We start from the raw sequence: 26,736 nt of genomic DNA, 5'->3' as shown, positions 1-26,736 counted from the left end.
ATGACCTCAGTCAGCCATAGTGGATACCATTGATTCAGACAGATCTCTCCCACTTCCAGACTGTTGATAATGTATTCAGTATGTAACTTGAAAATGAATTTGCTTCACTTAGATAATGAGGTGACCTAGAATTGTGCGATTTGATTCTCTCTTTTTTTTTTTTCTGAAAGAAGGATGGTTTATCAAAAGTTATTTAAGTACATCATGGGTGGAGTGTGCACATCTTTAATCCTAGGGCTTGGGAATCAGAGGTAGGAGGATGCCATGGGTTTGAGCCCATCTTGAGAGTACAGAGTGAATTCCAAAAGCTTAATTAGGGGTCATTCAGTAAAGTACTTGCACTCATAAGCATGAGGACCTGAGTATGTTCCCCAGAATTTGCATTAAATAGGTAGGCATGGTGGAGTGCTTGTAGTCAGTACTGAGGAGGCAGGTTCCTGGAGTTCCACTGGTCAGCCAGTCTAGTGATGGTACCTTCTAGGCCAGTGAGTTAACCTGTGTGAAAGAAGGTGCATGGTGCCTGTGGAATGACATCTGATATTGTCCTCTGGTCTTCTCCTGCATGCAAACAAACATGCACTCACATGTATATAAGCAAGCACACACCTATTTTATTGTTTTGAGATGGGGTCTCACTCTTGCCCATGATCACCTGGAACTTACTCTGTGGTCCTAGGTTGGCCCTGAACTCACAGTGCTTCTCCTACCTCTGCCTCCCAAGTTGTGGTATTAAAGGCACCACATGGTGTATTTAGTACTTTGTATTATAGTTATTTTCATATAAGGAAAGAATATTAAGAAGTAAAGAGATATAATTTGGGGACTGGAGAGATGGCTTAGCAGTTAAGATACTTGCCTGCCAAGCCTAAGGACCAAGGTTCGATACCCCATTACTCACATAAGCCAGATGTACAAGGCGCATGTGCTTCTGGAGTTCATTTGCAAGGTTTGATTCCCCAGTACCCACATAATTCAGATGCACAAGGTAGCACACGCAACTGGAGTTCTTTATAGTGGCTAGAGGCCCTGGCATGCCCCTTCTCTCTCTCTCTCTCTCTCTCTCTCTCTTACAGCTCTCTCAAATAAATAAATATTTTTTCAAAGATATAATTTGAAGCCAGCCTTAGTAGTACACACCTTTAATTCTAGCTGAGATAGGATCACTATGAGTTTGAAGCCAGCTTGGCATTACAGAATGATTTCCAGGTCAGCCTGGGCTAGACTGAAACTATCTATGACCTCTCTCTCAAAAAAAAAAAAAAAGAGGTACAATGTGAATAAATGGTTTTTTTTCATAACAAGAAGTTAATGTTCTTCAAGCCGGCTGTGATGCCACATGCCTTTAATCCCAACACTCAGAAGGCAGAGGTAGGAGGATCACTGTGAGTTTGAAGCCACCCTGAGACTACACAGTGAATTTAAGGTCAGCCTGAGCTAGGGTGAGACCCTACCTCAAAAAACAAAACAAAACAACAATAATAACAAAATCTTCAGATTGATTTAAAAAAATTTTTTTTTGTTTATTTTTATTTATTTGAGAGTGACAGAGAGAGAAAGAGTGAGAGACAGAGAGAGAATGGGCGTGCCAGGGCTTCCAGCTGCTGCAAACAAACTCCAGACACATGCGCCCCCTTGTGCATCTGGCTAATGTGGGTCCTGGGGAATCAAGCCTTGAACCGGCGTCCTTAGGCTTCACAGGCAAGCACTTAACCGCTAAGCCATCTTTCCAGCCCGAGATTGATTTTTGTTTTTTGTTTTTTGTTTTTTGAGGTAGGGTCTCACCCTAGACCTGACCTGGAATTCACTGCATAGTCTCAGGGTGGCCTCGAACTCACAATGATCCTCCTACCTCTGCTTCCTGAGTGCTGAAATTAAAGGCGTGTGCCACCATGCCTGGCTAGATTGAATTTTAATAAATATTGATTCAATTATTTGCCTGGTATATTTAATCTGGGTTTGTTGTTTATCTTATTCAAAACTAATATTAAAATGCCTTTGGATTAAAAGGCAGCAAAATAAAACACGTTTGTTTAATTTAGTCAAAGCCATGTGTCTCAGCATTTATTATAATTAATGACATTTTAATTAATTTATTTTTTTACAGATTAGGATATGGCTACATATCCCTGCTGTCATGCAGCACATCATACCTTTTAGAACTTACGTTATCAGGTGAGTTTAAATATTTATTACATATAAACAATTTATAACAGACCAATTTATGAACATTTTATAAGAGAGCTATCTCTTTTCTTTTAATTTATTTTTTTTCTCATTTTTTAAATCATTTTCCATGATTATAAAAAATATCCTATGGTAATGCCCTCCCTAGCCCCCTTTTCCCCTTTGAAATTCCATTCTCCATCATATCCCCTCCCCATCTCAATCAGTCTCTTTTTTTTGATGTCATGATCTTTCCCGCCTCTTATGATGGTCTTGTGTAGGTAGTGTCAGGCACTGTGTGGTCATGGATATCCAGGCCATTTTATGTCTGGAGGGAGCACATTGTAAGGAGTCCTACCCTTCCTTTGGTGCTTACATTCTTTCTGCCACCTCTTCCGCATTAGACCTTGAGCCTTGGAAGGTGTGATCAAGATGTTAGTCGGTACTCTGGTAACTTTTTTGCAGCATGATACCTTCTGAGTCATCCCAAGGTCACTGCCATCTGAAAAGAGAAGATTGTCAACCAAAAGTGAGAGTAGCATTAATATAAGGGTATGAATATTAAGAGAGGTGCTTTCTGGGCAGTTTGATAAGCACAGTATATACACTTATCCAGACATCAGGAGATGTTACACCCCTAGGGCTCATGACTACCCCTGTTTTAAGTGTTCAGTATCAGGGATGTATTCCCTCCCATGGAGCAGGCTTCCAGTCCAATTGTAGGGCAGTTGGTTTCCATCATTATAGACGTGCCACTATTGCACCTGTTGGCTCATTTGGGCTGGCTGGCCAAGTATAAGGCTTGCAGTGTCCACTGTTGAGTATCATTGGTGGTATCTCTTTCTGCCATTGAACTGCATGTAGAATGGCTTCTTCCAGCTTTCTGTCAGCTGGTATATATGGAGGAGGTTATCAGCTCAGTTCCAGCAAGATTTCTCAGTGGCCTTTCAGCCCAAGTATGTGGAGTCTTCAGCAAATCATCGATTCCTGGTGGGAAGCCAAGGGCCTCGGCAGTGGCCTATAATGTTTTGGGGGCATCAGGGACCTCCCTGGCCAACAACTGGAAGGTATCCCATCCCTGGCACTGAAAATTTTCTAGCAACACTCCATGTTGAGCCATCTCTTCAGCCCTATTTGTTCTTTTTACTTGAGTGTATAAAAAGAAGTAGAATAATTATGTTATTCTAGTGTATCCAGTCAACAAGTACTTAGTATTGTGTTCTAGAAACAGCCTATTTAGAATGTAACTCTGAGCCTGGTGTGGTGACACACGCTTTTAACCCTAGCACTCATGGAGGCAGAGCGGGGAGAATTGCCTTGAGTTCAAGGCCACCCTGAGGCTACATAGTGAATTCCAGGTAAGCCTGGGCTAGAATGAAACCCTACCTTGATAAACAAAACAAAAAGCAAATAGAAAAGTACACTTAAAGGACACTAGAAAGTAGTAAATACATAGAATAAAAGGTAGATTAAGTTTATAAGAGATTGGTTTTAAACATTGGAATGGGGAAGGTCTTATTGATGACTTGGTGAAAATTCGAGTTTTATTATACATTATTCTAAGAAGGAATCAAAGTTGAAGAATTGTATTCATTACAATATGAACTTTCAGAATTCTAAAAATTAATTTTCATGATTAAGAAGGGGCTGGAGAAATGGTTTAGTGGTTTAAGACATTTGTTTGCAAAGTTTGACCGCCTGCATTTGATTCCTCAGTACCCAATAAAGCAAGTAGATGCACAAAGTCACACATGTGTCTGGAGTTTGCAGTGGCAGGAGGCCCTGGTATGCCCTTATTCATTCTCTCTCAAATAATGATAAACTATACACCCACACAATTTTTTAAAAATAAGATACTCTGGTTTTTTTTTTCTCTACATCATGTGGACATTCTATTTTAATTTTTTGGGGGGGATTGCTATGTCTTTATTAAGCAGTTTTTTTTTTCTAAATTTTTATTAACATTTTCCATTATTATAGAAAGTATCCCATGGTAATACCCTCACCCCCCACTTTCCCCTTTGAAATTCCATTCTCCATCATATCCCTTCCCCATCTCAATCAGTCTCTCTTTTATTTTGATATCATGGTCTTTTCCTCCTCTTATGATGGTCTTGTGTAGGTGGTGTCAAGGCACTATGAGGTCATGGATATCCAGGCCATTTTATGTCTGGAGGGAGCACGTTGTAAGGAGTCCTACCCTTCCTTTGGCTCTTACATTATTTCTGCCACCTCTTCCACAGTAGACCTTGAGCCTTGGAAGTTGTGATCGAGATGTTACTCAGTACTCCAGTCACTTCTTTCCAGCACTATGAGACCTTCTGAGTCATCCTAAGGTCGCTGCCATCTGAAAAGAGAAGATTCTCTACCCAAAGTGAGAGTAGCATTAATACAAGGGTATAAATATTAAGAGAAGTGCTTACTGGGCAGTTTGGTAAGCATAGTATATACATTTTTCCAGACATCAGCGGATGATACTCCCCTAGGGCTCATGATTACCCTGATCCTCTACTTTTTAAAAATATATTTGAGAAAGAGGGAACGATTGGGCACACAGTAGGGTCTTCTAGCCATTGCAAATGAACTCCACATTAATGTGCCACCTTATGCTTTACATGCGTACCAAGGAATCAAACCTGGGTCCTTTGGCTTTGCCAGCAAGTGCTTTAACCTCTAAGCCATTTCTCTAGTCTCATTTACTGACAATTATTTTATTGACAATTTCCGTAATTATAGAAATAAACCGTGATAATTCCCTTCCTTCTCCCACTTTCCCCTTCTTAAATTCTTCCTGTATTGTTTACCCCTTTAAGTAGTCTCTCTTTTATTTTCATGTCATCTTTTCCTCCTTTTTTTTTTTTTTTTTTTTTTTTTTACTTATTTGAGAGAGAGAGAGACAGACAGACATTAACATAGAGCTGTAGTCCCAGGCTTGTCTTGCACTCATGGCTAGCAGTGTTTATAAATAATTGGAAAAGAAAAATACGTAAATACTAATTTTTCATATTCTCATTTGCTTATGAAATCTTATGATACTTATTTTAATATAATAGGTACATTGCTGTTGCTGAATTCGGTTTTTCAAGGTAGGATCTTGCTTTAGCCCAAGCTGATCTAGGATTCACTATGTAGTCTCAAGTTGGCCTTGAACGCAGAGTAATCCTCCTACCTCGGCTTCCCCAAGTGCTGGAATTAAAGATGTGTGCAACCACACCCGGCCTAAATGCTTTTTTTGGAGTATGTAATTAGAAATTTTTCTTTCTTTTTTTTTTCTGGTTTTTTTTTTTTTTTTTTTTTTTTTTTAGGTTGGTTCTTAGTTTAGCTCAGGCTGACCTGGAATTCACTGTGTTGTCTCAGGGTGGCCTCGAACTCACAGCGATCCTCCTACCTCTGCCTCCTGAGTGTTGGGAGTAAAGGTGTGCACCACCACACCCGGCCTTAATACAATTTTAAAATTATTTTCATTTTAATTTATTTGAGAGAGAGAAAGAGGTATACACAAACACCAGTGAGGTGCTTCAGGAGCTGCAAATGAGTCCAGATGTCATGAGCCACCTTGCATATCTGCCTTACATGGGTCCTGGGGAATTGAAGTTGCGTCCTTTGGCTTTGCAGGCAAACACCTTAGCTGTTACATCATCTCTCCATTCCTCCTAAATGCATGTTTTTTAAAAAGGAGTTTTTTTATTGACAACTTCCAGAATTATAGACAATAAACCATTCCATCTCCCTCACTTGTCCCTTCACAACTCCATGCTATATCATACCCCTCTCTCTCTCAATTACTCTCTCTCTTATTTTTTTTTTCTCTCTCTCTCTTATTTTGATGTCATCATCTTTTCTTCCTATTATGGTCTTGTGTAGGTAGTGTTGGCTACTGCAGGGTCATGGATATCCAGGCCATTTTTTTGTCCGGAAGAGTGCATTGTAAGGAGCCGTACTCTTCTTTTGGATCTTAGGTTCTTTAAACCACCTCTTCCTCAATGGACCCTGAGCCTTGGAAGGTGTGATAGAGATGTTTCAGTGCTGAGCACTACTCTGTCACTTCTTAGCACCATGGTGCCTTCTGAGTCATCTCAAGGTCACTACCCTCTGAAAAGAGATGCTTCTCTAACCAAAAGTAAGAGTAGCATTAATATATGGGTATGAACATACGTGAAGTGTTTTCCAGGCAGTTTGATGTACATAATACATACATTTAGCGAGATGCCAGCAGACGCTATACCTCCTGGGGCTCATTACTTCCCCCCATCATAGGTTTTCAGTATCAGGGATGTATTCTGTCCCATGGAGCAGGCCTCCAGTCCAATTAGAGAGTGGTTGATTTCCCCCATAGCATAAATGCTACTATTGTACCCTTGGCTCATTTGGCCTGAGTGGCAAAACTTGAGGCTTGTAATATCCATTGTTGTTTATCTCCGCTTGTGACTTCTCTCTGTCCTCCATGGAGCTGCATGTAGCATAGCTTTCTCTAGCTTTTTGTCAGCTGATGTACAGGGAGCCGGTTTTCAGCTCCGTTCCAGCATGATTTCTCAGTGACCTTGCAGTCCAAACATGTGGTGTCTTCAGCAGTTGGGTCTTACCATCTATTTTTGGTGGGAAACCAATAGTCTTGGCAGTGTCTTATAATGTTTTGGGAGCATCAGGGACTTCCTGTGCCAACAACTCACTGGAAGGTATTCCATCCTTGGTACTGAAATTTTTCTAGTAACAGTATATGGCTTTTGGGTCTACCGTTGTCCAAAAAAGTAGGCTTCCATATGACTCATTCATACCCTCTTAGATTGTGGTTAACCCTCCCTCCACCTTTCCTTTACTCACTCCCTTCCTCTGACCTCACTTGGGCTTTTCTCTCCCAAGCAATCTGTTGTTCTACTTACATACATACAATACCATGCCCTTGAGTGCTCCTCCTCTCTCTCCTCCCTCCCTTATAGCCCCTTTCTAGTTTATTGCTCTCTGCTATCGAGTTTTATTCCAACTTACATAAAAGTCTAAACATTTATAGCTAAGATGCACATATGAGAGAGAATGTACATCCTTTGTTGTTCTGGTCCTGAGTACCTCACTTAGTATAATCATCTCCATACCCATCCATATCCTTGCAAATTTCATAATTTAATTTTTCTTTACCACTGAATAGAACTCCATTGTATAAATGTACCACATCTTTATTATCTACTTATCAGTAGAAGGACATCCAGGATAGTTCCATTTTCTAGCAATTGTGAATGGAGTGGCAATAAGTATGGTTGTGCAAGTATCTCTAAAGTGTGTTTTTTGGGTACATTGTTTTCTCATTTAGTTTTTCAAAGTTGCTTTTTAAGAATAATTTGGGAGAGAGAGAAATAGAGAACAGGTGTTTACAGGGCCTCCAGCTGCTGTGAACAAACTCTAGATGTGCACACCCCTTTTGTGTACATGTGCGACATTGTGTGCTTGCGTCACTGTGAGTCTTACATGGAACCTGGAGATTTGAATATGAGTTCTTAGGCCTCATATTCAAGCGCCTTAACCACTAATCCATTTCTCCATCCCTCAAAGTTTCTTTTTTTGTTTGTTTGCTTTTGTTTTTTTGAGGTAGGTTTTCAATATAGCGCAGATGGACTTGGAATTCACTACATAGTCTCATGCTGGCCTTAAACTCCTGGTGATCCTCCTACCTCTGCCTCCCAAATGTTGGGGGATCATAGGTGTGTGCCACCACACATGGCTAAAATTTCTTTTTCATGTGTTGTATTTTGTTTTGTTTCTTCATGATAGCTTCTCACTGTAGCCCTGACTGACCTGGATCTCAACTCTGAAGTTCTATGTTGCCTTCTAATTCATAGCAATCTTCCTACCTCTGCCTTCCAAGCACTGGGATTAAAGACATGGAGTATCACACCTGCCTCATTTGCAAAGTTTTGAGTGCCTGCTATTTTCTTGATATTGTTGGAGGTATTGAATAAAGTGTCAGGATAGCCCAGATATTATAAGTGTCATGTAGGTTAGATAATATGATAGAGAAAGAGAAGGTAATGATACTAAAGGCTATGAATCAGCCAACCCAGTGATGATCACAAGGATGTATTCTATGACCAAAGAAGATAGAGGCATTGATTTTGGACGTTAGAATTAATGTGTCATTTAAGAATATAAGAAGATTGATGGGGAGTCTAATGTGCAAGGGTAAATGTCACAACATAAAAGAACTTTATTCAGGACCTTGAAGACTACTCTATAATGTTCTGGGGCTGGAAAGATACCCCAGCACTTAATGCGTATGCCCATAAAGCCCAACAATCCCAGTTGGATTCCTCAGTTCCCATGTAAAGCCAGATACACAAAGTAGAATTTAATTTTAGCATTGGGGATCTATTGAAGTTTTTAAAAAATTATTTATTTGAGACAGACAATAGAAGAGAAAAGAAAGAAAGAAGGGCATACCAGGGCCTGTTTGTGTTGCAAATGAACTCCAGACACCTGAGCCACGTTGTATATCTAGCTTTAAGTGGCTATTAGGGAATTGAACCTGGGTTTAGCAGGTTTTGCATGCAAGTCTAACCACTGAATCATCTCCTAAGCCCTGATGAGTTTTAAGTACCTAAGTCTTGGTGCTTTTTATTTTTTAATTCTTCTTTTTTTTTTTTTCCTCTAGGTAGGGTCTCACTCTAGCCCAGGCTGACATGTAATTCACTATGTAGTCTCAGGATAGCCTCAAACTCATGTCAGTCCTCCTATCTCTGTCTCCCAACTACGCCCAGCTGCCCCCCCCCCCCCAAGTTAGGGTCTCACTCTAGCTTAGGTGGATCTGGAATTCACTGTGTAGTCTCAGGGTGGCCTTGGAACATGGCGATCCTCCTACCTCTGCCTCCCAAGTGCTGTGATTAAAATACATGCGCCACCACGCCTGGCTACTGCTATTTTTTAATTCTTGAAAAATATTTTATTTATTTATTTATTTGTTTGAGAGAGAGAGAAAGAGGCAGATAGAGATTGGGTGCCCCAGGGCTTGCAGCTATTGCAAATTAGCTCTGGATGCATACACCACCTTGTGCATCTGGCTTATGTGGGTACTAGAGAATCGAACCCGGGTCCTTAGGCTTTGCAGGCAGTCACCTTAACCACTAGGCCATCTCTTCAGCCTTATGGTCTTTTTCAAAAATATTTTTTATTTATGAGCAAATGGATGCTTGAGAATGGGTGTTACAAGCCTCTTGCAACTGTAGATGACCTGTAGACATATGTGACATTCTGTGTGTCTGGCTTCATGTGGAAAATGCTTTTAGCTGCTTTGTCATCTCCCAGCCCAAGAAATGGTGTTTTGAAAAGCTTTTGTTCTTTATTTTTATATTGATACTGGGGTAGCAACCAGGGCACCAATTAAAAGTTCAATATTATGGTCTTAGACAGAAATTACATAAATCATGTTAAGATTATTAACAGTTTTGTAAATCAGGTGAACTAAGTGAAATAAAATAGCAGTACTTATAATTAAGGGGTATACATGCTGAGGTATTATTATGGACAGTTACTAATTCCCCTTCTCAGATTTCTCTTTTGTGTTTTTTTTTTTCCCCGAGGTAGGGTCTCACTAGCCCAGGTTGACCTGGAATTCACTATGTAGTCTCAGGGTGGCCTCGAACTCATGGTGATCCTCCTACCACTGCCTCCTGAGTGCTGGGATTAAAGGCGTGCACCACCACGCCCAGCTTTCTTTTGTGTTTTTGGTGCCATTAACATAATTGCACAGAACTGAGAAAATTTAAAAGAAGACTGATATTTTTGTGGGGCATTTTAGTGATGCTGACAAATTGAGTGTGAGTCTGTAGTTGTGGAAAGAAAATCAGTTATAGCTGTCAGCATAAAGGCATTATTTAAAAATCATTGGAAAATGGATTGGAAAGATGGTTCAGCAGTTAAGGCACTTGCCCACAAAGTCTGAATGTCTGGATTAGATTCCCCAGTGCCCAAGAAAAGCCAGGTGCACAAAGTGGCACATGCATCTGGAGTTGATTTGTAGCAGAAAGAGGCCTTGGTGTACCCATTCTCTCCCGTTTTGGAAATAAATAAAATATTTTTTAGAGAAAGAACAGAAAATAAAGATGAGAGTAGGGTGAATCCTTTTATATATGTTAAGTAATGTTAAATAGTACTTTAAATTAATAGATCTTTTTTTTTTTTTTTTCCAATTTGCATCTCGCTGTCTAGCCCAGGCTGTCCTGGAATTCACTATGTAGTCTCAGGGTGGCCTTGATCTCAAACTCTTCGGTAACCCTTTTCCCTCTGCCTCTCGAGTGCTGGGGATAAAGGTGTGTGCTACCATGCACGACTTGACTTTTTTTTGTTGTTGCTTTTTTGTTTTTGTTTTTGTTTTTTGAGGTAGAATCTCAACTCTAGCTCAGGCTGACCTGGAATTCACTGTGTAGTCTCAGGGTAGCCTTGAACTCATGGTGATCCTCCTACCTCTGCCTCTGGAGTGCTGAGATTAAATGCATGTGCCAGCACATCTGGCCGGTGACATTTTCTTTCTTTCTTTTTTTAAACTTTATTTATTTATGAATTTTCATTTATTTATTTGAGAGCAGCAGACGGAGAAAGAGGTAGAGAGAGAGAGAGAGAGAGAGAATGAATGGGTGCACCAGGGCCTCCAGCCACTGCAAACGAACCCCAGATGCATTTGCCCCCTTGTGCACCTGGCTTACATGGGTCCTGGGGAATTGAACCGAGATTATTTGGCTTTGCAGGCAAAGGCCTTAACTGCTAAGCCATCTCTCCAGCTCAGCATTTTCTTCTTAATAGGCATTTTTAAATTGCTCATAGCTCTCTGACTGCCTTGGTAGTTTACCTACAGAGTTAGCTTGGCTGAAATTGGATGCTCTCAGAAAACCTTATATATTTTGTGATTTTAGCAGGCTGCTTTTTTTTTTTTTTTTTTTTTTTTTGGTTCCTCCAAGTCAGGGTTTCATGTAGCCCAGGCAGGCCTCAAACTTGATATATATCTGAGAACGTTGTGAAAGTATGATTATCCTGTTTCCACTTTACAAGAGGTTGGATGACAGTTCTGTGCCATCATGCCAGGTTTATGTGGTGCTGGGGATGAATCCTAAATTTTTGTGCATGTTAGGCAGGCATGGTGCCAACTGAACTACAAAGGCTTGACCTTTTATTTTTTCTTTTTCTTGTATTTTCTTTCTCTCTCTTTTTAATAAGCAGGCTGGTTGGTGATTGGAACTGGGGGACTCATATATTCAGTATTTGGCTTGCTGTCAGTTGGGGAATCAGACATTTTTCTCTCACATCCTAGGGTCACTTCTTTTAGTGGTGGAGAAATTTCCAGTAATAGGTTAAACTCCACAGCTTTCTATCTTCTACTTATGTCTGTTAATACATCCTCTTGGTCAAAGCACAGTACATAGCACAGCTAAGATTGAGTAGGCCAAAGAAAAGAATGCTCTTTTTTTCCCTCTCCTTAAGACAGGTCTCATGCTACCTAGGTTGACTGAACTCACTCTGTAGCCTAGTCTGGTATCAAATTCACAGTGATACTCCTGCCTCATTGCTGGGATTAAAGGCATAAGCCACTGTGCATGGCCTAGGTGATAGCTTTTTTAAAAAATATTTTTATTTACTTGAGAGAGAACTGGCATGCCAGGGCGTCTAGCCACTGCAAACAAACTCCAGATGCATACGCCATGTTGTATAGCTGGTTTACATGGGATGTGGAGAATTGAACCTGGATCCTTAGGCTTTGCAGGCAAGCGCCTGAACTTCTAAGCCATCTCTCCAGTCCTAGGTGATACTTTTTGATAGGTGAAACAACGAAGTTAGGCTACAAACACTTTTTTATGTAATAATGGAAGGAATATATGAGCATTTTGTCATCTGTTATAGACCTTCTGAAGTACTACTGTTGAATGTTTGGATAGTGGAGAAGGAACCATCAAAGACACAAGTCAGCAAACATATTTGTTGGTTTTAGAAAGGAAAATAGACTTAAAAATGTATATGTTAATGAATTTGACTATGTCAGTGCAGGAAATCTATGTCTGTAAAGTCAGCTGAAATTTATTGGCAGTAGAAAACATAAATATGTTTTAGAGAGGAACAAAGTTTTATAGTAGATATAAAACCATATGATGTCACGGCATGATGGTACACGCCTTTAATCCTAGGCAGAGGTAGGAGGATGGCTGTGAATTCAAGGTCATCCTGAGACTACATAGTGACTTCCAGGTCATCCTGGGCTCTTAGAGGGAGATCCTACCTCAACCCCCCCCCAAAAAAAATGTAAATGACTTACTTGACTCTCTGCAGCTGCTAGTCTAATTGACTCTTGGCAAAGACACATTATCACAGGGTAAAGTATGTTATGCAATTCTTAGATATAATTGAAGTTTAAAGTTTAAAGATGACAAGTTCTACTGTATAAACCTTATGGAGGAACAGAAGCAAAGCAATGTTGATGAATTCATACATAGTCTTCAGAAGTATTTTGTGAGTTTTTATGTATTTTCTGCTTTTAAACCATTCAGGTATTTATGCAAACTCTCTGATCAAGAGTTACGACAGAGTGCAGCTCGAAACATGGCTGACTTAATGTGGAGTACAGTGAAAGAACCATTGGATACAACATTATGCTTTGATAAAGAAAGCCTAGATCTTGCCTTTAAGTATTTTATGTCCCCTACTTTGACTATGAGGTTGGCTGGATTGAGTCAGATAACCGTAAGCTATACTTATTTATATCTGGAAATTTTTTGCATGTATATTGTATGTGTTTGTGTGGGGGGCATGTTTGTGGAGGCCTGAGGTCAATATCAAATGTCTTTTTTTCTTAATACTCTGCACCTTAGTTTTAGAGACTGGGTCTGTACTTAATTCAGAACTCTGATTTGGGTTGAGAAGCTAGTCAACAAGCCCCAGGTATCCCCCTTTTTTGACTCCCCAGTGCTAGGATTATAGGCACCACCATGCCTGCCTTTGTCCTAGGGCACTGAGGATTCAGTCCGGTCCTCATGGTTATGAGAGAAGTATTTTACCCCATGATCTCCCAGCCCCCATTTTAAATTTTTTAAAATTTTTATTTTTTTCATTTTAAGATTATTATTAATTTTCTTCTTTTCAATTTTTTTAAATTAACAACTTCCATGATTATAAAAAATATACCATGTAATGCCTTCTCTCCCCCTACTATTTCCTTTGAAAATCCATTCTCCATCATATCCCCTCCCTTATTTTGTTTTTTCAAGGCAGATTTTCAATTTAGCACAGGCTGACCTGGAATTCACTATGTATTCTCAGGGTGGCATCATGGCAATCCTCCCTCCCTAGTGCTGGGAGGCGTGTACCACCATGCCCAGCTAGCCCAAATTTTTTGATTTTTTAAAAAACGTTTATTTACGAGAGTGAAAGAGGCAGAGAAAGAGAGAGAATGGGCACATCAGGGCCTCCAGCAACTGCAGATGAACTACAGGTGCTTGCGCTTCCTTGTTCATCTGGCTTACGTGTGTCCTGGAGAATCAAACTGGGGGTCCTTTGGCTTTGCAGGCAAAAGCCTTACCTGCTAAGCCATCTCTCCAGCCTTCAATTTTTTATTTTTGTTTTCCAAACAGACACAATAATATCCACAGTAAGGGAAGCCATTTGTGTTAGATATAATGTTACTTTTTTCATAATGTTTAAAAAATTATTTATTTATATGAGGGGAGAGAGTGAGATAGAGGGGCAGACAGAGAACAGGTGTGCCAGAGCATCTAGCCACTGCAAACAAACTGCATATGTATGTGCCACCTTGCTTATTTGAGTACTAGGGAGTCAAACCTGGGACCTTAGCCTTCACAGGCAAGTGCCGTAACAGCTAAGCCATCTCTGTACCCCCATAATGTTATTGTAAATGCATTTCTTAGTATTATCTTTATAAATAGTTTCTGTGATTTCTTTCTTTTTTTTTTTTTTTTTTTGAGGTTGGGTCTCACTCTAGCTCAGGCTGGCCTGTAATTCACTATGTAGTCTCAGAGTGGCCTCGAACTCACAGCGATCCTCCTACCTTTGCCTCCAGAGTGCTGGGATTCAAGGCATGTGCCACCATGCCCCGCTAATTTCTTTTTTTTTTTTTAATTCATTTTTTAAAAAATTTTATTAATAACTTCCATGATTATAAATAACATTGCTTGGTAATGCCCTTCTTTCCCCCACTTTCCCTTTGAAAATCTGTGTTTTTCTTATTTTAAACTTATTCCATCGTGTGTGTGTGTGTGTGTGTGTGTGTGTGTGTGTGTGTTGATTGTTATCATCTGGTGGGGGTCAGATAGGAAGAAAGAGAATGGACATGCCAGGGCCTCCAGCCACTGCAAACGAACTCCATACACTTGTGTCACCTTGTGCATCTGGCTTATGTGGGCCCTGGGGAATCAAACCTGGGTCTTTAGGCTTCAAGCATCTTAACCACTAAGCCATCCCCCCAGTCCTATTTTGTGCTTTTGAGGCAAGATCTATCTAGCCCTTGGTGGCCTTGAACTTGTGATATTCTTGCCTCTGCCATCAAAGTACTTATTGGTATGCCCAACCATATTTGACCAAAAGTAATGCATAATGCATCAGTTACTTTCTTGTTGCTGGAACAAAATACCAGATCCGAAGCACCTTAACGTCAGGTAGGATTTATTTTTGGCTTACCATTTTGAGGGAAAATTCATCATGGCAAGAAAAGCATGTCAGGAGAAGAAAGTTAGAGTCACATTTGGAGGAAGGAAGTAGAGATGAATGCTAGTGCTCATCTAGCTTTCTTCTTTTTATACCATCTAGGACTCCCAGTCCATGGAATGGCATTGCCTACAAGTTAGCATTGGTCTTACCACCTTAATGTAATATAGAGTATCTCTAATAGATGTACAAATAAGATTGTTTCCATAGTGATTCTAAATCCTTGTTAAGGTATCAACCAGAAATTATAGTATTTCACACTGTATTAAGTAATATTTAAGGGCTAGAAAGATAAGCCAGCAGTTAAGGCACTTGCCTGCAAAGCCTAATGCCAGGTTCAGGTTCCCAGTACCCACATAAAGGAAGATGTCTCATGCAAATGCAGTTCATTTGCAATGGCAGCTCCTAGTGTACCTCTCTTTTTCTCTCAAATAATTAAATAAAATTTTCAAAAATGATCTTTAAAATGGGGAAGAAATCATAAAAATTCATATTCTTGGCTGCTTGGACAAGTGGGATTATCAGAAGACTTTGAGTCAAGGATGAGTTATTTGCTACAGATAAGTGGCTTGCTAAATCCTTTAGTGTGGGTATTCTTCCTATACTTCAGTCCTCATTAGCTTTACTCTCTTATATTTCCTGTGTATTTTTTATAGTGTAGGTACAGCAGAATTCTAAATTTTACTTACATGCTTCTTGACATTTTTCATTTATGTCTTAAATGAGTTTGATCTCAAGAGCCTTTCCTGAAGCTTTGTCTTTAATGCTATAATGATGCTTATATTAGATTTGTGGATTTTTTTGTGTTTGTGTCTGCTTTATTTTCTGTAATGTATTTAGTATAGGGCATGAATATTATTTTTAGGATAAATTTAGTATTTTAATGTGATGGAGAAAGTCATACTGATTAGAAAGTATGGGTACGTCTGATTGTCTTGCATTTTGTGATTTTAATCTTATTGGTTATTGTCTACATATAAACTAATCAATTTATGTTTCTTGCCATTTATTCACATTTACAAGTATTATTTTATAAAAATTTATTTTCTCTACTCTTAGAATCAACTTCATACTTTCAACGATGTGTGCAATAATGAATCATTGGTGTCAGACACAGAAACGTAAGTAGGAGCATTAATTTATGTATGTGTATTGTTTTAATGTGTACGTAGTTATGGGATAGATATAATTGTAACTTGATTATATTTGAAGTGCCGTATGGATTCAATGTCTTCAGAACAATTTGGTAAAAGTCCCTCCACCCCCACCCCCCAAGATAGAGAGTGTCTTATTCTAGCCCAGAGTGACCTGGATTTCACAATGTAGTCTCAGGATAGCCTCAAACTCATGTCAGTCCTCTTACCTCTCTGCCTTGTAAGTGCTGAGATTAAAGACAAGGGGAGGGGGGAGGGGGTGAGAGCACGTGAGCAAGCACATCAGGGCATTCAGCTGGTGTAAACAAACTCCAGTTGCATGTCCCACCTTGTGCATCTGGCTTGTGTGGGTTGAACCTGGATCCTTTGACTTTACAGGCAAACACCTTAACCACTAGGTCATTTCTCCAGCCCGATAGGTTTTTTCTTTAAAGACATGTACTCAACAATATAGCATTATTTGTTATAAAGTGCTAGAAATGGATCTCATTGAGAATTTAGTGAATATGGTATTAGTTTTTTTTTTAAGGACTTGGGTTTTATATTTTTTATTTTTTTTAATTTTTATTAACATTTTCCATGATTATAAAAAAAAATCCCATGGTAATACCCTCCCCCCACACACTTTCCCCTTTGAAATTCCATTCTCCATCATATTACCTCCCCATCTCAATCATTGTACTTACCTATATACAATACCAACCTATTAAGTACCCTTCTCCCTTCCTTTCTCTTCCCTTTATATCTCCTTTTTAACTTACTGGTCTCTGCTAGTAAGTATTTTCCTTCTCACACAGAAGCCCAATCATCTGTAGCGAGGATCCACATACGAGGGAGAACATGTGGCGCTTGGCTTTCTGGGCCTGGGTTAGAATATGGAATTAGTTTTCAGGAAGCAATAAATTGTTTTATTTCAGGTTTCTAGAGGACATTACCAAAATTTTTTTGGCTCATAAAATTTTCTTTCCTATGTATTGGAATGTGAAAGTCCAAGATGAAATACCAGAATAGCCAGGTTCTTTTGTATTGCAGATTGTTGTTACTTTTATTTTTTTTTATTTTTTAATTTAATTTATTAGTTTTCTTTTCAGTAAATACAGGCAGTTTGGTACCATTATTTAGGCTCATCTGTGATCTACCCCCTCCCATTAGACCCTCCTTATTATTGAAAATGGGTTGTGCATTGTGGAGTTAGCCCCCAGTTATTAGTATGATAAATGTCTCTGAAAATCATGACCCAACATGTAACTCTGACATTCTTTCCGCCCCCTCTTCCGCAAGATTTATTTAGGTGTATGACCTTGTGTGCGTGTGTGTGTGCGTGTGTGTGTTTGGGCCTGCCATTGTCTTTTTAAATTTTTAAAAAAATTTTTAAAAAAAATTTATTTGAGAGCAATAAAGAAAGAGTCAGATAGAGAGACAATGGGTGCTCCAGGGCCTCCTGCCACAACAAATGAACTCCAAATGCATGTGCCCCCTTGTACATCTGGCTTGTGTGGGTCCTGGGGTCCACAGGTTTCACAGGCGAGCGCTGAACCGCTAAGCCATCTCTCCAGCCCTTTTTAAATTTTTATTTATTTGAGAGCTACTGACAGAGAAAGAGGCAGGTAGAGAATGCCATTGTCTTTTGTTGCAGCAAATGAACTGGCACATGCCAATTCTAAGTCTCTTTTTAATCTGGACCAGTAGTCTCTGCAAGCAAGTGCCATTGAGCCATCTCCTCGGCCCCTTGTTTTTTCCTTTTTCTTTCCTTTTTTTTTTTTTTTTTTGGTTTTTCAAGTTAGGGTCTCAATCTGGCCTAGGCTGACCTGGATTTCACTGTGTAGTCTCAGGGTGGCCTTGAATTTATGGGGATCCTCCTCCTGAGTGCTGGGATTAAAGGTGTGCGCTACCACGTCTGGCTTTTTTTTTAAAAGAAAATTTTTATTTTCTTATTTTAAAATATTTTTATTTATGTTTATTAAATTTTTTACTTAAAAATTTTTTTATTAACAACTTCCATGATTATAAAAATAACCCATGATAATACCCTCCCTTCCCCCACTTTCCCCTTTGAAACTCCATTTTTCATTATATCCTCTCCCCATCACAATCAATCTAAACTGTTCTTCACAAGGCTGAAACAGTGAGAGAGCTCTCTAGGGTCTTTTATTCTATTATCTTCCCCCCCTTCTTTTTTTTTTGAGGTATGGTCTCATTTTAGCCCAGTCGGACCTCCTATTTTATTTATTTATTTATTTTGTTTTGGTTTTTCAAGGTATGGTCTCACTGTAGCTCAGGCTGACCTGGATTTCAATAGGTAGACTCAGGGTGGCCTCAAACTCATAGTGATCCTCCTACTTCTGCCTCTCGAGTGCTGGGGTTAAAGGTGTGCGCCACCACGCCTGGCTCCTTGTTTTATTTTTATTTATTTATTTATTTGACAGAAAGAGGGTGGGAGAGACTGTGAGAATGGGCACTCTAGGGCCTCCAGTCACTGAATATGAACTCCAGATGCAAGTGCCACCTTCTGCATCTAGCTAATGTGGGTCTTAGGGAATCGAACCTGGGTCCTTTGGCTTTGCAGACAAGGGCCTTAACTGCTAAGTCATCCCTCCAGCCCTGTTTTTATTTATTTGTTTTGTTTTTTGTTTTTTGATTTTTTGAGGTAGGGTATCACTTTAGCTCAGGCTGACCTGGAATTCACTATGTAGTCTCAGAGTGGCCTCAAACTCATGGTGATTCTCTTACCTCTGCCTCCTGAGTGCTGGGATTAAATGCATGAGCCACCTTGCCCGGCCTTTTTTTTTTTTTAAACTGATTCTCATGTAGTTGTAACCCATCCTTTCCTAAACCCTGACCTTGCTATGTACATGAAACTGTCCTTGAACTCCTGATTCAATTCTTTTCTTTCTTAGAAGTGCTACCATATAGACATGTGCCAGCACACACAGCCATCTCTAATCCCATTTATTTTTTTAAAGGGATTTTAGATTATTTATTTATTTATTAGAGACAGAGGAGAGAGTGAGAGTGAGAATGGGCGTGCTGGGGCCTTTAGCCACTGCAAGTGAACTCCAGACGCATGCACCACCATGCGCATCTGGCTTACATGGGACCTGGAGAATCAAACCGGCGTCCTTAGGTTTCACAGGCAAACCGCCTTAATCGCTAAGCCGTCTCTCCAGCCCTCAAATCCCATTTATGATGCCACCACCATCATAATTATATTCTGGTGCCGTTTCCTTCTCCCACAAAGTATGAAACATCTTGGAATTTTTCCTGAAGTACTACTACTGAAAAAGGTTTTTATGGTATAGAAAATAGTAGATGAACTAAAAATGATCCTATTTTAAAACCCTAAGGAAAATATACCTTGAAGACATGATGAGAATACAAGGACCAAATGTTTTTAAGAGCTAGGTCAAAATGAGTTATTTTTAGAATACTTTTTTTTTTTTTTAATTAAATTGAATAGAGGAGGCCATTTGCTTGGGCCTGGGAGTCCCCACAGCCATGGCCAGTTCCAGTAACTGTTGCAGACCAAGAATTGGATGGCCAAGAAGGTGTCTGAGATCTGTCTGTAAGTGAAAGAATCAAAGGCTGAAGGGCAAAGAATAGGCTCAGGCTGTGATTGAACAGTACCAACTGCAGTGGGAGAAAGAGTTCAAGGTCAGTGAAGCTGCGGCACTGAGTTGGAGAAGGAGACCCAGGAGAAGGTGACCCTCCTCCAGACCTACTTCCAGCAGAACAGGAATGAAGTCCTGGGTAACCTCTTAGCCTTCATGTGTGACATCTGGCCAGAAATTCATCAAAACTACCACATGAACGGATAGAAGAGGGAAGCATCTATTTCATGGGCTAGCATTGAAGACACCCTCATAGAATAGGCAGCTTTGCAAAGCTGGGTTTCTTACAAAAGACATTAAATTATTTGTCATCACTGTAGTACATCCCTTCACTTTTTATAGAATAGCACATCTAGCTCTTTGTACAAACTTAGTTCTTACTCAAAGAATTCCTCTTGTCACCTTGTGAGTCTTAGGCAACATGCATCAATACTCACTTTTTCTTTCTTAGTCTACTAGGAAAACAACTTATTCTTTGAAGAAGATATTAAATTTTTCTTCTTTCCCTCTCTTCCCTTCCCCTCCCTCTCCCCCCCTTTTTTGTAGTTCAAAGCTGGCCTTGAATGCACAGTGATATTTCTACCTCTGCCTCTCTGTGCTGGGGTTAAAGACATGTACCACCATGCCCAGTGGTACATGCTTTTTTTTTTTTTTTAATTATTGATTTATTTATTTGAGAGCGACAGACATAGAGAGAAAGACAGATAGAGGGAGAGAGAGAGAATGGGCGCGCCAGGGCTTCCAGCCTCTGCAAACGAACTCCAGACGCGTGCGCCCCCTTGTGCATCTGGCTAACGTGGGACCTGGGGAACTGAGCCTCAAACCGAGGTCCTTAGGCTTCACAGGCAAGTGCTTAACCGCTAAGCCATCTCTCCAGCCCGGTACATGCTTTTAATCCATATACTTGGGAGGCTGAGATAGGATAATCACCATGAGTTCCAGACCATCCTGGAGTTACAGAAAGAAGTCCAGGTTAGTTTGGTTTACAGTGAAACCCTACCTCAAAAAAGGAAAAAACCAAAAACCTGGGGGTGGGGCCAGAGAAATGGCTCACTAGCTAAAGGCCATTACTTCCAAAGCCTAACAGCCCCGGTTTAATTCCCCAGCACCCATATAAAGCTAGGTGTACAAAATCTGGAGTTTGTTTGCAGTGGCAAGGGGTCTTGGTTCACTCAGCCTCTTTCTTTCCATTTCATCTTCTCCCTTTCTCACCTTCCCTTTCCTTGCAAATAAATCAATAAAATATTAAGAAAGAGAAGGAAAAAGAAGCACCTAGGGACATAGATTAGTAAAGTGTTTGCCTTGAAAGCATGAGAACCTATGCTTGTTTTCCTAGAACCCACTTTGTAAAAATCTGAATGTATGCCGTGTACATGTAATCCTGGTGCTGGGAAGGCAGGCATCAGATCACAGGCAGGAAGTCCATTCTAGCTAACTTGAGGAATTCCTGGCCAGTTAGAGACTGTGTTCATTAAAAAATAAAAGGTCAAGCCTGGCGTGGTGGCGCACGCCTTTAATCCCAGCACTTGGGAGGTAGAGGTAGGAGGATCACATGAGTTCAAGGCCACCTTAAGACTACATAGTTAATTTCAGGTCAGTCTGGGCCAGAATGAGACTCTACCTCGAAAAACAAAAAAAAGAAAAGAAAAAAATAATAAAATAAAAGGTCAGAGAGCTGGGGAGGTGGCTCAGCGGTTAAAGGTACTTGCTTGCATGTAACACCTGCCAGTCCCAGTTTAATTCCCTCCTATCCATGCATACCTACGTACACAAAATAGCTCATGTGTCTGGAGTTTGTTGGTAGTACCAAGAGGCCTTGGTGCACACATAAACATTCTCTCCCACCCCCACACAAATAAATAATAATTTAAAAGTTGCATGGAACCTCAGTGGCCGGTGCACACGTTTATCTGTGTATACATGCACAAACACACAAAACACAATTAAAAAGGAGTTGAAGCCGGGTGTGTTGGTGCACTCCTTTAATCCTAACACTCCGGAGGCAAGAGTTAGGAGGATCACTGAGTTCAAGGCCACCTTGAGACTACATAGTGAATTCCAGGTCAGCCTGGGCCAGAGTGAAATCCTATCTCAAAAAAAAAAAAAAAGTTGGGGATGCCAGGCGTGATGGCGCATGTCTTTAATCCCAGCATTCGGGAGGCTGACGTAGGAGGATCACAGTGAGTTTGAGGCCACCCTGAGAGTACATAGTGAATTCCAGGTCAGTCTGAGCTAGAGTGAGATACTAACTTACAAAAACAAAAAAACAAAAACAAAACTGTTGCACATGATGATGCACATTTGTAGTTCTAATATGTGTGAAACAGAGGCAGGATGAGAATCACTTCAAGTTTAAGGCTAGCGTGGTCTACATTTTGATTTCCAGTCTACCAAGACTCTTTCTCAAGAAAACCTAGGCTAGAGAGATGGCTTAGTGGTTAAGCGCTTGCCTGTGAAACCTAAGGACCCCGGTTCAAGGCTCGATTTCTCAGGACCCACGTTAGCCAGATGCATAAGAGGGGGCATGCATCTGGTTTGTTTGCAGTGGCTGGAGGCCTTGGCGCGCCCATATTCTCTCTCTCTCTGTCACTCTCAAATAAAAATGAACAAAACATAAAAATAAAAAAACCTATTCAAACCAATACAAAAAAAAAAAACAAGGTTAGGGCTAGAGAGATGGGTTAGTGGTTAAGGCACTTGCCTGTAAAGTCAAAGGACTCAGGTTTAATTCTCCAGGATCCATGTAAGCCAGATGTACAAGGTGGCTCATGCGTCTGGAGTTCGTTTGCTGTGGCTGAAGGCCCTGGCACACCTGTTCTCTCACACTCTCTCTTTATTTCAAAAAGTAAAATAAGTTTAAAAATTAAAAGAAGCAAAGGCTAAAGTGAATTACTTTTAGAATAAAATTTAACCTTAAAACAGTTTTAAGGACAAGTAGCTCTTAGGGGTTTCTCATGGTATGTGTGAATGTGTTTTTATGAGTGGTTGTGTGGAGGTGCTTGCATGTGTGTGTGTAGGAGTCCACCTGTGTGTGGTCAGTATTAGATATTTGTCTCAATTTCTGTCCATCTCTTCTTATTTTTTTCAAGGTTGGCTCTCTAGACCATGCTGACCTGGAACTTTCTTTGTAGTTCCAGGCTAGCCGTGAACTCAAAGTGATCCTCTTACCTCTGCCTTCCATGTGTTGGGATAAGGGGCTTGCACCACCATTTCTGGCATCTGTCTTAATTTGAGATAGGGTCTCTCACTGAACTTGGCTGGAGTTCATCAATTTAGCTAGAATAGCTAGCCAATGAGCTCCAGCCATCATCTGTTTCTTCCTTCCCTGTACTGGGATAGAATCTGAAAGAGGGCTAGAGAGATGGCTTAGTAGTTAAGGCTCTTGATGGCAAAGCCAAAAGGACCCTGGTTTGATTCCCCAGGACCCACGTAAGCCAGAAGCAAAAGGTGGCACATATGTCTGGAGTTTGTTTGCAGTGTCCAAGGCCCCTGGGGTGTCCATTCTCTCTCTCTCTCTCTCAAATAAATAAATAAATAGAAAAAAGAATCTGAAAGAATAGAGTTTATTCTATAGATTGACTTTATTTGATGAGCTTATATCAATGAGTTGAATCTTGTAGATCATAGCTTCAGTAGTTAATGTATTATTAGTAGTTCTTTGATGTCTTTTGACATGCCTATCACTTGTCTCTTCATTCATTACTGGGCTCTATATAAATGAGTTGAATCTTGTGAATCATAGCTTCAGTGGTTAAAGTCGATAAGTAGGTTTTTGTTGTTGTTGTTTGGTTTTTCGAGGCAGGGTCTCACTCCTGTTCAAGCTGACCTGTATTCACTGTATAGTCTCAGGGTGGCCTTGAACTCATGGCGATCCTCCTTCCTGTGCCTCCCGAGTTGCTGGGATTAAAGGCGTGTGCCACCACACCTAGCTAAATTAGTTTTTTTTTCCTTCAAGGTAGGGTCTCACTCTAGGCCAGACCGACCTGGAATTCACTGTGTAGTTTCACAGTGGCCTTGAACTCATGGCAATTTTCCTACCTATGCCTCCCAATTGCTGGGATTAAAGGCGTGCACCACCATGCCTGGAAGTAGTCTTTTTAAAAAATATTTTTATTTTTATTTATTTGAGAGATAAAGACAGAGAGAGGGTTAGGGAGGGGGGGAGAGAGAGAAAATGGGCACTCCAGGGCATCCAGCCACTGCCTTGTGGATCTGGTTTACGTGGGTCCTAGGGATTTGAACCTGAGTCCTTTGACTTTGCAGGCAAACACCTTAACCGCTAAGCCATCTCTCCAGCCTGGAAGTAGTTTTGTTTTGATGTTTTTATCTAGCCAGTTTTTTTTTCCTGCCACTTTCCTCTTCACTCATTACAGGGGTCTTGATAAGTGCAAGAAGACGACTTGCAGTTTTTTGGGGGGACAATTTTTTATGTGTTGCAATCTACTTCCTACTTTATTTATTACAGAGGATGTATTGGGAAATTTTTCTTGAATGCTTCACTGTGTAGTATGCAAATTAAACTATAAGACTTCAAGTCTTCTCTACTCCTTTTCCTCAAAGTCTTAAGAAGTCTGTTTTCTCACCTGGATACCTGGTCTTAGTTGTGTTCTTGATTTTTCAGTTACTTGTTATTTATTTGTAAACCCAGGGAATATTAAAAATTGTTGTATTTCATCCTAGTTGTTCTTTATATTATTATAAATAGTTGTATATAATTAATTTTCATTCCATAGTAGCCAAATTACGTTTGGAAGTGAGTCTTTTTTTTTCTTTTTCTTTTTTTTTTTTTTTTTAAAGTTTTTCAAGGTAGGGTTTTGCTCTAGCCCTGGCTGACCTGGAATTCACTATGTAGTCTCAAGGTATTCTCAAATTCATGGCGATCCTCCTACCTCTGCTTCCCAAGTGCTGGGATTAAAGGGGTGTGCCACCCCTCCCATCCTCCTGTGAGTCTGCCTTTTATGTCTGGGAAAGGCTGGTAAAGTAATTTTTAAAAAATTATTATTTTAAAAATAATAAATAATAAAAATATGAGAGAGGTAGACAGACAGTGAGAAAATAGGCATGCCGGGGCCTCTAGCCACTGCACAGAAACTCCAGATGCTCGTGCCGTTTTGTGCATCTGGCTTTACGAGGGTACTCAGTATTGGAACCTAGGTTGTTAGGCTTTGCAGTTTTGCAGGCAAGCACTTTAGCCACTGAGCCCTCTCTCCAACCCAAAATTCATTTATTTGTGTGTGTGTATATATAGCACATACATGTGTTTCTTACTACTGCAAGTAACAAGCAGAAACTTTGTGCCCATCCTTATGTCAGTGCTGGGGAATTGAATCCAGGCCTATAGGCTTTGTAAGCAATCTTTTTTTTTTTTGAGATAAGAAAATAATTAGTTTAATAATTACAAGGATGTCATACAGACACTGTAGTAGTCAACACCAGGATGCTGCCTGTACCTCGACTTCCCATGGTGTTGGGGTGTCCCAGCAAGCGGGAGTGATTGGCGTGGAGGGGTACACAGGTACATAGGTGTCCCAGACCCCTAAGGGAAAGCTCATTGGAGCTACAGACACTGCTACATCTCTCATGGTGGAAGCAATCACTTTTTTTTTTTTTTCAAGGTAGGGTCTCACTCTAGCCCAGGCTGACCTGAAACTCACTATGTAGTCTCAGGGTGGCCTCAAACTCATAGCGATCCACCTACCTCTGCCTCCCGAGTGCTGGGATTAAAGGCGTGTGCCACCACGCCCGGCTTTGGAAGCAATCACTTTTAACCACTGTCATTTCCCCAGTGGAGAGTGGGGAAGCAATTTTTAAAACTGTATTCTTTTTTATCATTTTTTTTAGGTCCATTGCAAAAGAACTTGCAGACTGGCTTATTAACAACAATGTAGTGGAACATATATTTGGACCAAATTTACATATTGAGGTTTGTGGACATTTATATTAGTTATGTATTACATACCGAGAACACTTAAAAAATACTACATTAAATTTTCATTTTCCAGATTATCAAGCAGTGCCAAGTGATTTTGAATTTCTTGGCAGCAGAAGGACGACTGAGCACTCAGCATATTGATTGCATTTGGGCTGCAGCACAGGTGATAAGAACAGCTATCTCTCTGTCTGTTTTTCTCTGACTGAGTCTTACTCTAGTTCATGCTAACTTGGAACTCACTCTATCTTATTGTGGCCTCAATCTCATGGCTGTCCTTCTACCTCCACCTCCCAAATGTTTGAAGCCAGATGTAGTGGTTGACACTTATAATCCCTGCTTTATTTATTTATTCATTCATTCATTCATTCATTTATTTGAGAGCGACACAGAGAGAAAGACAGATAGAGGGAGAGAGAGAGAATAGGCGCGCCAGGGCTTCCAGGCTCTGCAAACGTACTCCAGATGCATGCGCCCCCTTGTGCATCTGGCTAACGTGGGACCTGGGGAACCGAGCCTCGAACCAGGGTCCTTAGGCTTCACAGGCAAGTGCTTAACCGCTAAGCCATTTCTCCAGCCTATCCCTGCTGTTTTTATCCCTCCAAACTGAGGATGGCTTTGATCACCTAATCCTCCCATCTCTATCTCCCGTGAGCTAGAATGAAAGGAATCCACTACCACACTCAGATTTATGTGGTTTGGGGATTGAACTTGGAGCTTCTTGCATGCTAGGTAGGCATTCTACCTATTGAGCTACATCCCAGGCCCTGTAATATCTCTTATCATAGATAGTCATTTCATCCATGGACACAGTATTATATGTAAGATTAATTCATATGGAACTAGAATTTCAAGTTTAAAGTATATATGTATTTTTCTTTTTTTATACTTAAATTATTAGAGAAAGGTGGGTGGTGGTGGGGGGAAGGAGAGAAGGGGCACACCAGGGCCCCCAGCCACTGCAAACGAACTCCATATGCATGTGTCCACTTGTGCATCTGGCTTACGTGGGTCCTGGAGTATTGAATCTGGGTCCTTAGGTTCTAGCCCATATACATATATTCATACATACATACACACACACACACATATGTATATATATATGGTGTGTGTGTACGTGTGCTGATAGTCATACCACTTTTTCCATGGCCACCTCAATTTATTATAATTAAACTTGAGTTTTAGTAAATTTGGT

General features: G+C 40.3%; 1 protein-coding gene across 1 annotated transcript in view; it reads left to right on the top strand.

Moving 5' to 3' along the window:
• Usp34 (ubiquitin specific peptidase 34) overlaps positions 1-26,736 on the top strand; it is a 299,630-nt gene that overhangs the window by 54,539 nt on the left and 218,355 nt on the right. Inside the window, exons 6-10 of the mRNA XM_045147284.1 lie at positions 2,105-2,172; positions 12,681-12,873; positions 15,910-15,971; positions 25,454-25,535; positions 25,615-25,707. Of these exons, the coding sequence (XP_045003219.1) occupies positions 2,105-2,172; positions 12,681-12,873; positions 15,910-15,971; positions 25,454-25,535; positions 25,615-25,707 (498 nt within the window). The remainder of the gene's footprint in view (positions 1-2,104; positions 2,173-12,680; positions 12,874-15,909; positions 15,972-25,453; positions 25,536-25,614; positions 25,708-26,736) is intronic.

Source organism: Jaculus jaculus, chromosome 4 (genome assembly GCF_020740685.1).
Source record: "Jaculus jaculus isolate mJacJac1 chromosome 4, mJacJac1.mat.Y.cur, whole genome shotgun sequence".
Taxonomy (NCBI): Eukaryota; Metazoa; Chordata; class Mammalia; order Rodentia; family Dipodidae; genus Jaculus; species Jaculus jaculus.
The sequence above is the reverse complement of the archived record's forward strand: the minus strand, read 5'-3'. Positions and strand labels throughout refer to the sequence as shown.